Here is a 13909-nt window from a genome sequence, read left to right as displayed (position 1 = left end):
GCAGTTCAAAGATAACTTTCAATGACTTAGGCAACTAAACCATCCTTCAAGGAGCCTGCAAATAATGTCAGTCCCTTTAGAAAATAAAAATAAAACCTGCAGAGCTAACATGCAGAAAAAACAAAATCAATCCAATTGATTCATGTCACCCTATAGCAGGACAAGGGAAAAAAGGATTTGTATTCAGAAAGATGTATTAACAGAATCTGAAAATAAATTTCAAAATTATGTACCGGACCATACTGCCAGCCAAGTTCGATTTTATTCATAACCCACAACTCATGGATATTCTCTGCCAGTTTTTCTCTTATCCTTTCCAGGTGAGGAGGCAACACAATCTAAAATTTAAGAAAAAAGAAAAAACACACATGAGAAACACAAGTAGCACAGTGCTGGGTCATAACAATGCCTCATGAGCCATTAAGATACAACATGATAACTCATCCTAAATCACCTATTCCACAGCCCTCTTTAGGCAAACTTGGGGACCCTTTTTTAAATTTATTTTTTGGTGAATACTTAGGTTTCAGGGAGAAGAGTAAACAAAGTAAATGGAGTATTGATGGGAACAACTAACGGTCATGGGACAACTACCAAGGGGTGCATTATTTAAAAAGATAAATCACTCCAATGCTCTTACACCCAACTGGCTGGCGTCCACAGGCCAGGGGGACAGGAAGCCAGTACCTGAGTTATATTCCATGGGCTCTTTGTGCCTGTAGATGTCTGACTGCAGTAATTATGTTTCCCCTGGACCAGTACTCTGTTCTTTTAGTGGTTTCCAAACAAAATTTTCAAGGGGAGGGGGGAAACCACATTTACCTGTTCTCATTAAAAGTAAGAAGTTTAATGACCTCTTGATAAGTAGCACAAAATGTTTTCAGGGTGGGGAGCTGGGTTTTTCTGAATTGATAAAGCAAGCCCTCCTGTGTGGCCCCATACCAGTTGCTCAGCAGGGCAAACGCCTGCAAGGCCCATTCAGGAGGCACCATTTCCACAGGGAGCAGCTACCTCTGTGCCCTCTCCCTGCACTGGCTGCAGTTATCAAGATCTTAGGTGACCTCTACACAACAGCAGTGCACAACCCCACTGCCCATTTTCATCTTCCCAAGATTTCTGGTTTCCTGATAAACCTAGGTAACACTAAACGTATCCTGCCACGTTTCTACAAGGGACAACACAAACTGAAACCAGACATGAACAATGCTTGAACACTTACTTTACCTATATAATATCAAAAATCTGCAGGGTGAAACCAGAAATGTGACTCAGGGAGCCAAACAAGTGGTTGATAAAGAAATAAAATTTATGAGGCCTTGTTATTAATTCAGCATCGATGTCATCAAAAGCTAATCAACTTGATTATGGAGCCAACCTCACTGAGGTCATTGGGGCCATGTTTAATTCACTGTCAACCTCAGAACCCGATATGTCTACCAGAGAGGAAGGCATGAATGGTGGCTGATATCCCTGGGTGTCCACCTGTGAGGAGGTGTTATGGGCTAACCGTGCCAAATGGCCTCAGAATCCCAACCAGTAAGGCCTCTACCTTCCCCACAGTCACAGAGAAGACAACTTATCCCAGGCATCTTAACCCCAGTGCCCAAGATCTCAATCTTTCCCCAAAGTAAGGTCAGCTAATCATAACATAACAAGAGCATCTGGAGGAAAGAAATAAAAATCTCCAACTCTGTTCTATGTACAAAAGTGCACTCCAACTCAGTATGTATCACACCAATGTGGTGCTACTTCAAGTGCAGTTTGCTCCCCAATATCAAGTCATCCTGACACTGTTACACCTTGAAGTCACTTGCGTAATTGTGTGCCTAAGCTTCACCTGCTGCTTTCACTGCCTGTTTTTTAAAGTATAATATGCATGTCATAAACTAAATTATATTGACTACTTTAACAAAACCTTAAAGACAATCTTGAACAATGCTTTTAAAACTTGAGGTCGGGACACATTTGTGCTCTATGAAAAAAATTTGGCAGTGGGATGACTCTGTTTTTCAGAAAAGAAATAGAACACAAGATGGGTGGGGTGGTGGGAAAGGGGACTATTATTTTATGGGATGTGCTGCAAGCAGACACATCGGTTGCATTGCTGAAAATGCATCCCTGAGGGCAGCAGTGCAGGCTGCAGCCCCACTATGTGTCCACATAATGAGGGCACAAGCGCTGTCCGCAGGGCTGATCTCCATACCTGGGTGGTGTCCACGGGGATTGGTGTGAAGGCGGCTTGTGTCAGGGACACCGTGGGGCCCAGCAGGTCTCGTGTGTACGTCCTCTCCTGCTTGTACTCCCTGCTGTGCTCCACTTTCAGCTTTTCCTTGGGCAGAACAGCTTCGTAACAAGGAGCATACCCAGGTGGAGGAAGGAATTTGAATTCTCCATGTCGCCCCCCAAGCAAAAAGCGAACCCTAAAAAGGACATATACAGAGTCAACTACATTCTTAGTAATGTAAAAGTTTTCTAATCAGCAAAATTTATAGAAAAAATATTAGTGCAAATTAACTTTATCAGAAGCTGCATTATTTCCTAAGTACTATCATAATGGCATCACTTTAGAATCCAAAACCCTCTAACAATAAAAGGCGAAACATGAGGGCATCGCACTGATCCAAAGACAAAACCTGGTTAATGTGCATCTGTGGGCCAGTGGAGACCTGGTGGTCGTGAGAGAAATAAGTAAAAGCACATACATACTTCTATATCAGTGAAGTGCAAGTCCACAGTAACTGGCCACTCAATGCCCCAAGGAATAAAAAGAGGAAAAGAAGATAAGATCTAAGTATCTATAGGCTTAACAATACTGGGCTGGACTAGAAGTGAGGCAATAACCACTTTCCAGCACCTAATTTACTGATGAAATTCCTTTAAGTGGAGTCAGGTTATCAACTACATTTGCTGAAGAAAGCACATAAACTTTATTTCTTATTGTTTTCCAATTTCAACAGCAATAACTAAACTTTCTAAAATATTTAGACATCATTTTCATTTAATTAAAAATAATCTGAGTTCTACTGGACAATGCTTTTTGAAGCTAATCAATGTATCAATATCTTGGGGCTCTTGGCTTACAAAAATAAGAGCAAATTTTTAATTTCCCTTGAAATTTCTTTTTTCTTTTTCTTTTTTTAAAGAGAGAGAGAGAATTTTATTTTTTATTTTTCAGTGGACACAACATCTTTATTTTTTATGTGTTGCTAAGGATCGAACCCAGCGCCCCACACATGCCAAGCAAGCACGCTACCACTAGAGCCACATCTCCAGTCCCCCTTGTAATTTCTTTTCTAACTTTTGTTTCAGTTCCAGGTCAAAAAACAATAAGAAAAAGAAGAGCAAAAAGTGAGGAAAAACAGAAGCTTTGAAACAACTTGAAGTTTATAGGAACAAACACGATTTGAATAAATATACCAGAAAATGTCATTGATACAGCTTTTCCTTGGGCAGAACAGCTTTATAACAAGGAGCATACCCAAGTGGAGGAAGGAATTTGAATTCTCCATGTTGTCCCCCCAAGCAAAAAGCAAAAAGAACATTATTCTGTTCTTATTCAAGATAGTGTTTTTTAAACTAGAAATTATTCCTGGGAGGAGCAATATAAGTAAAAGAATAATCAAAATGTACAATGGTCAGCAAGAACAAGGGAGACCCTTGTAGATCCAGGTGGACGACAGGGTGGCCCCTGGTTAGATCACTCAAGATCATGATGATCATGATCATCTAATTCAAGATAATGCTGATCATCACACACTCAAGTTTTCTCTGTAAAACGCCAGGGAACTACTGTTTTAGCTTGTTTCTCTCTGGTAATAGCAAAAACGAGAAAACAGCTGGAGGAAACCATCTTGATACAGTTGATCACAGGCAGAGAATTTACCAGTGAAACAGGTGGAAGAGCCACGTGATCTCAACAGAAAGGGCAATGAATTTCTCCAAAATGAATGGGTTTGTGGTAGAATGGGGGACCAGGTAGGAAAAAAGGAAACAGTGAAAATGAATATTAAAAAGTGGTGTTTTTAGTGGTATTATAAACTTCCCCTTATTTCATAGTACAACGATCCTAAGAAATACATTTCAGGACGCTGGATGGAGGGAATATTGCTATCCAGGGCTAAATGGACGAATAGGTGAGCAAAGCACCCAGCTTCCCGAGAGCTCCTCTTGGGCAAACCTTACCTCTGCCTTGAAGGAACAGGCCAAATGCCCTGCAGACAGACACCAGGAGGAAGGAATAAAGGTTAGAGAAGCAGGGTGGCAGCAGGACAGATCCTTCTGCGGAAGGGTGAAAAGTGAGAAGGGAAACAGACCCAAAAAACAGAGGCATACTAACTTTATTCCTGCAGAGAAACTAACAACTGGAAAGAAGAGGCCATCAATGTTGAAATTCTCAAACATTCCTTGAACAGGCTGTCCGTTAATTCGGAATGAGATGCTGGGGGCACTTAGATCTAAACAGCAACTGATGACATCATCAGTTCTCAGCAGGTGCTGGTTTGGTGAGCTTACAGTGCGGGCAATACAACCTAGTGGGGAGAAACATTAAAGAAGGTAACACATTTCATCTCAGAGCATCTAGGCAGTGACAAAGCAACACACAGTGCTAGAATGGACTCACTCTAATGTGACATGCCAAACTCTTGGAAACAAACAAAATGTTTTGTTTTTTCAGGATCCAGGCTGCCTCGTTAAGACAATGGACCACCCAACATACAGAAATGTCTGCATGTAGCAGGAAGAGCTTTGCTGCAGAAATTACCTTAGAGCAAATGCCACAAAGATGTTAGTGGACATTTTCCAGGAAAAGATCCGACTTGGAATAGCTGCCTTGTCACATAGCTGGTGCAGCCTTCAGCAAATTATGTCACTACCCTGAGCCTCAAATTCTAATATGCAGAATTTCAAATGCCATCATCTTCTAGAAGTGCCATGACAATTAGATCAATGGTTTAAAGGATCAGTCTTGGTCACACCAGATACTTGGCATCAGGTTCTTTTTCAAATACTATATTCCTTTTTTTTTAATAAATTCAGAATTATATAAGGATAGTGAAAGAAGAAAATGTGATCATTATTTCTTGCAGTGTATTGTACAGAGTGAGAAGATTGTATGCCATTTGGTTTATTTTACAACTTATTTCACATGAGATCTTGGTTGGCATCCTTAGTGCAGGGTGCAATTGGAGGCAGGAAAATACTATTTGATAAATGCCCCTTTTCACCTGGCCAACCAACACACCAAGGCTCTTCTGAATATATCAGAACTCCTTTGTAATTAGTCCCAAGAGCAACTATTTTCTCATGGCATCCTTAAAGAAGGGAGGTAGGGGTCTCCCAAATCCACACACTAACACAAACATAGCCCTCTATTTGAGTAAAAACTGAAACAGATTAATTTTGCAGGCTTCGGGTTTTTAATGACACTTGTTTTTATCTCTGGGCATGCCAACATTTTTACCAAGAACACTTTTCAATGCCACTGATAGTATCTACTTTTTAAAATATGGCCATGTTTTATTTCACCAATATTCATATCTTCAAGCAACAAAATTACTATAAAGTGGCTCAGAATTCCCTGAATATAATAAAGGTAACTTTGAAAATTTATGTAGCAGCAATGCAGCTCATGGAAAAAAAAAGCATATTTCTGTGTCGGTATCAAAGCTACAGTTAATAAAAATGTTATTTTAGCTATTCTTACAGTCAAAACAGGTTGTACTATAATCCAAATATACTGCTCAGTTTAAGGGACATCATTATACACTAATGCTAATAGCTTACAGTCACCCTGGTAAAGAGTTCTGCAATGTCTGAGATCGACAGAAGGACGCCAATGAGCCACCTGAATTTACAGTTTCAACAGCACTCAGGGTTGAGCCACTTGGCAGCATCTCCAGTTGCATCTAAGTTAACTCATCCTGGATTCATGAGAACCAATCAATACGCCTGTTCCATGTATTAGTCAGAAAGGAAGGGGACAGCATTGGTGGAAACCCGACATGCTCCATTCTTCTTCTACGCTGAAATTCCTTAAGAGCACAAAGATTTCACACACCTGTACAATCTCAAACATCTGGGATGCCTCAAGAGCAACACTGCACAACATTTAAAATTAGAATAAATGGAGACACAGCTCAAAACTGTTGCTTTTGGGCCAAATCCTGGTGCCAAGGAACATCTCCACTCCCCAGTTACAAAATGTTCACTAATAGAATGTGTTGTCTTCTCAAAGTCACTAACATTGACCATTTAGATTCTACAACAGTGACTGAAAATAAAGAAACAGGAGCATAAACCCTAAGAAAGTGATCTGAACTACTATGAATCAGGCCTGCGTTAACTCAAGATTCCAGACATGCCTCTGTGGATTCTGAATCATAAGCTAGCAAAGCATGGGAGAGAATGCGCCCTTCAACAACAGGCAAAATGTAGTTTCTTGCCTTTTTTTTTTTTTAATGGACCAATATTTTCTATTCATAAAAAAGTTTCAAATAATTTTCTCCCAGAATTCCAGAACTCCCCCATCCTTCCTGTACATGCTCAGTATCTGAAATGGATTTTGATCTTATTCTTCTATTCAATGATACTCTAATAAAAGGCACAATGTGCCCAACTCAGTTCCCTAAGCACTAGATTCTTTCAACATCTTGAAGGGAAAGGCTTTGAACCAAAAGCAAAACCAAAAACAGTACAGTGTGCCATGTACGAGGCTAAAGTAACTGGAAACAACTTGGCCTTGTCTCATCAGAGTAGTTACTACCCCTAATCTCTGCCTAATGAGAAAACAGCATTCACCTGCCCAAGTGCCTATTTCCTGCAGAGTGATACTGAGCTAGAGAGATGATAAGACTCAAAGGCTATAGTTGTAATGTATTTAAAAAATAGACATTATCCCTATTTTAGCTTGGACAGGCCTTTGAAGTTAGCACTTTTTGCTTTTGAGTGGTCTACAGGAAACTTTACCATGGGAACAAGGAACCGTAGCTGTCATTCAGCACAATGAACCTGGGTGCAGGCAATGCATGCCTCCCGTGAGGACCCCAACAATAAGCCTAGATAAACTATCCAGAAGGCATCTCTTCTGAGACACTGGCATTGAATAAAGAAGAAAGTCAGTAGCTTTTAGTGTCTGATACAACTAAATAGTCTTTTTACTTTACAAACTCATTATCATGAATGCAGATTTAGTTGACTTTAATTTTTAAATTTCTTTTCTTAAGCTGTTAGACCTATACAGCATTATAAGTGAATAATACTAGTATTCACGAGGCAAAGTTTAGTTTTTTATAACTGAACTTTCTTTTCTACACACTAAATACTTTGAAAAATATGCCAGGGTCATAGCAGGACTATGTTCTAAATGCAGCTCTACAAACATAAGCATGTGTCTGCAGAACCTAGATCAACTCCAGCATCTATAAAGCATCTACGTAATTAAGAGCCAGGCTTTTAAATCAACTAAACTATGACTCATTATGAATCAGAGAAAGGAATGTTATTTTATAACATATAGTACTCATTTTCAATATATGCTCAAGCAACAGAACTGGGAACTAGTAAAATGAATTATACATTTATCTTCAACCCTTTCTGCCCTTCTGCAGAGAAGTGTTATTTCATCATGGCCAGTCTCCTCACACAGCACCATGCAGAGTTCTGATTCCTTCCTCTCTGTTATCTTGGAGGAGGCTAAACTCATCTACTACTTCTAATTACTTACCAGGGTTTGTGTTTTGTGCTTTATATATTGGAAGCTAACCTCTGCACATGGCAATTAAAGTTGGGAACACAAGTTTAATCAGTTCACTCATATACTGGAATGCTATTTCTAAAATACACTGTTCATAAGCAAAATATCCCTTTTAACAAGGTACTAAAATTGTAATTATTTTATTTTTCTCTAGTGAAACTCTGCTTTCCACCAACTCTTATTCAATGTCTCAAATATTAAGTTTCTGAATAATATGTGTCCCTGACAGAAGTGGCCCCAATCACTTTCAGACATGCACAGCAGGGTCACAAGATGTCCATCAGGAAAGAAAAGGGAAGTGCTCACCTGACCAGAGATGAAGGCCATCAAACCCGTAGGAGAAGAGGTCATCACCAACGCCATTGCCGCCCCACTCCTCGCCCCCTCCGGGGTAAGGTGAGTACCCCTCAGTGGAAGCCCAGCCCACTCTCAGGTGAGTCGCTTCCGCTGTCACGAAGGGCTCAGTGTGGTCCACCATGAGCTCATAGTACCACTTTTTATACTGAGCAGACCCTTCACTGACGCCCAGGAAGATGTTGGGTCTCATGCTTCAAAAGAGGAAAAGAGGGTGTAAGTGGAGGCCAGGCCTCTCCCTGTGTCCTATGCCCCTCACTGTTCTGAACCTCAGTCCTGCTTTTCTAGGGAGCCATCCTAATGCACCCCCTTCAGTGCTACAGAGAGGTTAAAACAACCCAAGGCAGCACTCGGTGACAGCCAGCCTCCAGGCTCACCTTCAGGGAACAGTGCTTGCTTTTTGGCCTACTGGGCAAAGCCACTCCAGTGTCGAGGAGTTTGTCTTATTTGCTCTACATCATCTTTTGTACCATTAATCAAATGTAAGCCACAAAGCAAGACACTTGGGGCAGCAGGCCTCTGGAACTGATGGGATTTTTACTGACCCAAGACATGCAGATAATTCCCAAACTGAGCTTCACATCACACGATGTGAGTCTGAAGCAGGTCCCTTCCTTTGTGAGAGAACCAAGATGACAAGTAGGGGCCGTTGCCTCTGTGAAATTGTGGCCAGTTATATTTTAATTCTTCTATCAGGAGACCTACACTCTGCAGTCACCCCATTAGTGGTGTCCTCAGAAAATACACTCGTTAGGACAAGGCTATTATATAAGGAAGCCTTAAACCAATCCTGCACAAACAATGCAAGGCAGGGCACACCACTTGCTCCACACCTTTGTTTAAAATAAGATGAAGTAGCACATCTCTCTGGGAAACACTGTTTTGTTTATTTCGAGGGGCAGGAAAGGAAATGGTGACGAGGCATGGCAAATAAGAGCTGGGTCTGGAGCTAGACCTGGGTTCCGCCCCCCAGCATCCCCCTCAATCTGAGGTAATGTCAATGTCTGGGAACACATATACTCACACACGCTGACAGTGTAGAGCACATGGCTTGGTAGCTGGCACTTTATACCCAACAAACATTAGACTCCTTTAAAAGGAGATCTGACTGAAAATGCCATTTCATTGGCTGTTCGTGAACTTGTTGTATTTCTGACTCCTTTTTATCCTACATAGTGGGAACCTTGAAGTGGTACTGAAGGATAAGGATTGTGGTATACTGTAAGAAGGTATAACCACAGCCCTGTTTAGTCATTAGCCTGCTCCTGAAAGCATAAGGGACAATCCATTCACTCGTGAACATGAACAGAAGCTTGGGTTCATGATAAATCTGTATTTTGTTTGGTTCATCTATTATCATTATACCATCTGGTTGATACAAAACAATCCTTACATCATTCACTGGGGAAATACACTAAAAATCCTAATAAAACAAAGAGAACATCTGTACCTGGCTACAGAGCTGGACCGAGAGCTTTTTCTCCATGTGTCCTATTTGTGACATTGTCCATATGAATTTACCTGCTAACGTGGTTCACAAGACGAGTCTGCAGTAAAAGATCACGTCCTGGCAGGAGATTGTCACAGATGAGATGCTGGTTAGACCGGACGGCGACCCCATGGCAAACACAGAGTGAACACAAGACATCTAGGACCTGAAAGAAAAGCCATTTCTGCTGAGTCGAGTTGGCCTCAGATCTGGGCTTGGGCAGCACCTTCCAGGAAGCTAACCCACCCCCAGTGACATCTGACTCAGCAGTTTCAACACACAGTGGGCACTCCCCAGGTTCTCCAACCTCCCTCCACAAATTAAGAGCTGTTCATACCCCACTGACACTAGAAACACAGATGAGTGTCACCCACCCACCACTATGAGAAGCACTAGTGAAAAATTCCACACATTTTTGAAAAGCTACTTAAACACATATTTTACTTTTTGTTTTTTAATTTAATTAGTACATGCAAACATTAAAATTTTACATATTTTATAGTACCTACATGTATATGTTGTGTAATGTTGAAATTGGGACAAACATATCTATATGCCCAAATATTGATCATTTCTTTGTGGTGGAGACATTCAAATGCTTTCTTCTAAGCTTTGTAAAATACACAAAATACTGTTGCCACACTTTAAATGACTCCTGAATTCATTCACAGAAATAAAATGGCTTACTTACTTTATGATTTCTCCCATGCTTATCTAAAAGTGAGATAATAGATTTAATATGTCCTTCTTTAATAATATTTAGCGCTTCTGGACTTTCCACTAACACACAGTGTAGAACTTCAAGAATACCTAAGGATAAAGCAGAGGGGAAATGTGACTGGTCAGCCCACAGGGATGTTCCTACCTTCACAGGTGATGAACTGTGTTCATTCTTTGACAAAGAACTATTTCGTGCTTAATGTGTTTGCCACAGGGCACTTCAAGAGGTGACAGGTGGCATTTGCAAGAAGGAACTAATATCCAAAAATGATGAAATCAGAAAGAAGGAAAATGCAAAACCCTAACTCAGTGTTAAGTGAGAAGGCTGGTAATTCCACTGGGGGACACAAGAAGAAAAGGCACCGAGGGCATCCGGCTGCTCCAGGCCAAGCAAGGCAGGGTGGGAGGGGTTACAGTTTGGATATGCAGGATCCCCAGGAAAGCTCATGTACCTGGAACAAGAAGTAAAAGGCAGCAACGTTCAAAGGTAAGTGACGGGCTGCGAGAGCTGTGACTTAATCAGTGGATGGATTAATAATGTGAATGGAGGAAACTGTAGGAGGGTGGGGCATGTGGAGGAAGCACGTCACTGGGGACATGTCTTAGGGCTCTGTATTTTGCTCCTGGCCCCTCACTGGCTCCTCTTCCTGGCTGCCATGAGAATGATGCCCCTCCTCTCTCATGGCATTCCACCAAGGTGCTCTGTCCCACTCAGACCCATGGCAATCGAGTCCACCGACCATACAATGAGCCTCTGAAACCCTGAGCCAAAATAAACTCCCCTTCCTCTAGGTTGTTCTTGTCAGGTGTCTCAGTCACAGCATTAAAAAGCTGAGCAACACAGAGTGCCTCAGTGAAGGCTTGAGCCAAAGCACACTGGTGTGCTTCAAAGAGCAGGAAGGGGACAGATCACACGGGGCCAGGTTATGGGCTTCTTGGCACTGCAGATGTAATCCAGCCATAATGCAGCCTGCTCTCCATGCAGCTCCAGCTCTTTGATGTTTATACTATGGAATGTTTCTCAGTTTGTAAAACGAGAGAAATATACAAATAAACACAAAGTAAATAGAAATACACAGTAACATGCCCATGGAAAATTCAGAGAATGACTTAAAGTTTGAAAAATAAAAAAAAAACTCCATTGTAAGAATGGTTAGCATGAACTTAAAAGCTTCATGAGTACATCCATGTTCATCCTTCTGCATCAAGCTTGCCTTTTCAGTAATTGGTAATGCCTGGACACCAGGAGCCCAATGCACAGAGAACACGGTATCTCTTCCCCCTCCCCCACCAAGCACATCCATATACATCTATACGTTTATCTCAGAGTTACACAGCATCAGAAGGGCCTCTGAAGAACCTTGCAGAAAAGTCTACACCCTTCAAATACAGTTCACTGCTTTAACAAATTTTCAGTATTTACAAAGGCAGAATACAGAAGCAGCTCTATGGATGTCACAATCTACACTAAACTCAAGTCCCAATCCATTAGAAAATGAAGGTTTTCAATACAAATTTCTTTTCTCATGACTTAATTTGTTAAAATATGAACATATATTTGGTTTCAAAAGCATCCAAAAAGATCTTGAGATAATTTGAAGGTTGTTCAAAGTCAGTGGCTGTTTTCCAATAGCCCAGTGACAACAGAAAATCAAAAGGAGCCAAAAATAATAATATGAGAAGCTAAGTTAAAGACGTTTTCGAAAGTGATCCAAAACTCTTCACTACTTTTGCCATTGTTACAAATGCAGCAAGGAAACAAACCCAGCCATTCTAGCTGACCTAATATACAGGAAAGGAAAAGCACTTTTAAAAGACAAGTCATGCAAATTCCTGGTGTTTTGTCCTTTCCATTATTCATTAATACAGAACATGTGGCAGTATACTTCTGCAAAGAAGGTTTTGTTTGTTTATTTGCATTTTTCCAGGCACATTCATTTACAGATTATTATGGCCACTTCCTACTGCAAGGCAGAGCTTAGTTTGAAAAAGACCTTACGTCCACAGAGCTTATGGCCTGTTATCTGGCTGCTGTGGGTTGATGTTTGTTTCTCCCTTAAATTGATATGTTGAAATCCCAAGTGATGGTGATAACATTACCAAGGAAGCAGGGCCTTCTGGGAGGTGACTGGGTATTGAAGGCAGACCCTTTATGAAGAGGATTAGTGCCCTTAGGGAGGGGACCCAAAGAAGATTTTCTGTCTCTTCCACCATGAAGGATGAGCTTTCTACAAAGACAGAAAGTCCCACCAAACACCAAATCTACTGTGCCTGATCCCTGACTTCCCAACATCCAGAACAGACAGTAATAGCTTTCTGTTATTTATAAACCTCCCCATTCATGGCACTTTGTCTAGCAGCCCAGACAAACTAAGACTTCAGCCTTTTACTGCAAAAGTGAGCCAATCTCTGCTACACATTCAACCATTAGGAGTAAAAAGACCAAGAACAACAAATTCTCTTGTTAAGAAATAGTCATAAACATCTACAGCATACATAAAACAGGATATCAGAAAAGGATGTAAGACTGGATTTCAGAAATAAACATATCAAAATCCACGAATGGTAACGTGACAACAAAACCCTGACGTTTCTTATATGTGACAGTCTAATAGAAGGACTTCAGGATTTTGGCTTTAATATTAAAAATCTTTTTCCAATTTTGCCTGGTCAGATCCTACAAATAAACAACTGAGCTTAACTGTACACTGTTTATTTGTATAAGTTCTGACCACAAAACATCAGAGAAAACTTTTACTTTGAAATGTTGGAATAAGTTGTGAATATGCTGTTTTTCTAAAGTGAAAATCTTTTGAAGATAAACAAACTGGAAACACCAAAGGACTCATTTTCAAAACAAAGAATATACTTTTATGTGCAATTTAAATTCTGCTGCTGTGGGCCTGGAGCTCTTGGTTGAGAAATGATGCTTAATAAAGACGAGAGCGACACTCGACTGAAGATGACTTGACCACTGAAGAGCACACGTGCTGGGTCAGACCCAGAAACAGCAATGCTTCATAAGGCTTAGGTTGTATCCTCAGAGAAAAATGTAAGAGCTTGGAAGATTTTAATAGTATTACTGGAATGAAAGAATTATGAATGTACTACAGATTGTGAAAAAAAAAGAAAAAAGCAAACTTTGAAAACTTGTAAGGCAAAGTAGTTGGATTTTTCCAGTTATACTAAATAATTTTAGTGAATTTTTAATAACATAGAATTATATAATGTATAATATAAATTTTTAAGAGTAGATATACCTTATGATGCAACTGTATACTTTTATAAACCACTATTTTAAAAAAGACCACAAGCTGATACATAAAAATGTCAGTGCTGGTTATTGCTGGATCAGTATGCATCTCTTTCAATATTTCGAAGTTCTATGAAATGAGTATGAGTCATGATGACAGGGGATCCTTCTCATGTCATTAACATCTTCAAAAAGAAAAGCACGTGCAGGAAGGAAGCCAGGGGGAGCAGAAGTCATGGTCAGGCTGGCTCCATGAGGCAAAGGTCCAAAGAGTCTCTCTGTTGTTTTCTGGAGTATCCCTCGATTCAGCAAGGTGAGGCTGTACGAGACTCAGTTAAAT

At 40.5% G+C, this 13909-nt stretch overlaps 1 protein-coding gene across 11 annotated transcripts in view; it reads right to left on the bottom strand.

The window, feature by feature from the left end:
- Positions 1 to 13909, bottom strand: part of Ryr2 (ryanodine receptor 2) — a 505092-nt gene that overhangs the window by 257278 nt on the left and 233905 nt on the right. For all 11 annotated transcript variants that reach the window (XM_078023113.1, XM_078023103.1, XM_078023102.1 and 8 more), the window contains 6 exons: positions 10288 to 10406; positions 9629 to 9762; positions 8060 to 8301; positions 4337 to 4529; positions 2204 to 2420; positions 234 to 338 (listed from right to left, as the gene is read on the bottom strand). In XM_078023113.1, coding sequence (XP_077879239.1) covers positions 234 to 338; positions 2204 to 2420; positions 4337 to 4529; positions 8060 to 8301; positions 9629 to 9762; positions 10288 to 10406 — 1010 coding nt within the window. The remainder of the gene's footprint in view (positions 1 to 233; positions 339 to 2203; positions 2421 to 4336; positions 4530 to 8059; positions 8302 to 9628; positions 9763 to 10287; positions 10407 to 13909) is intronic.

Source organism: Ictidomys tridecemlineatus, chromosome 10 (genome assembly GCF_052094955.1).
Source record: "Ictidomys tridecemlineatus isolate mIctTri1 chromosome 10, mIctTri1.hap1, whole genome shotgun sequence".
NCBI lineage: Eukaryota > Metazoa > Chordata > Mammalia > Rodentia > Sciuridae > Ictidomys > Ictidomys tridecemlineatus.
Note: the sequence above shows the minus strand (reverse complement) of the source record. Positions and strands in the feature narration are given on the sequence as shown.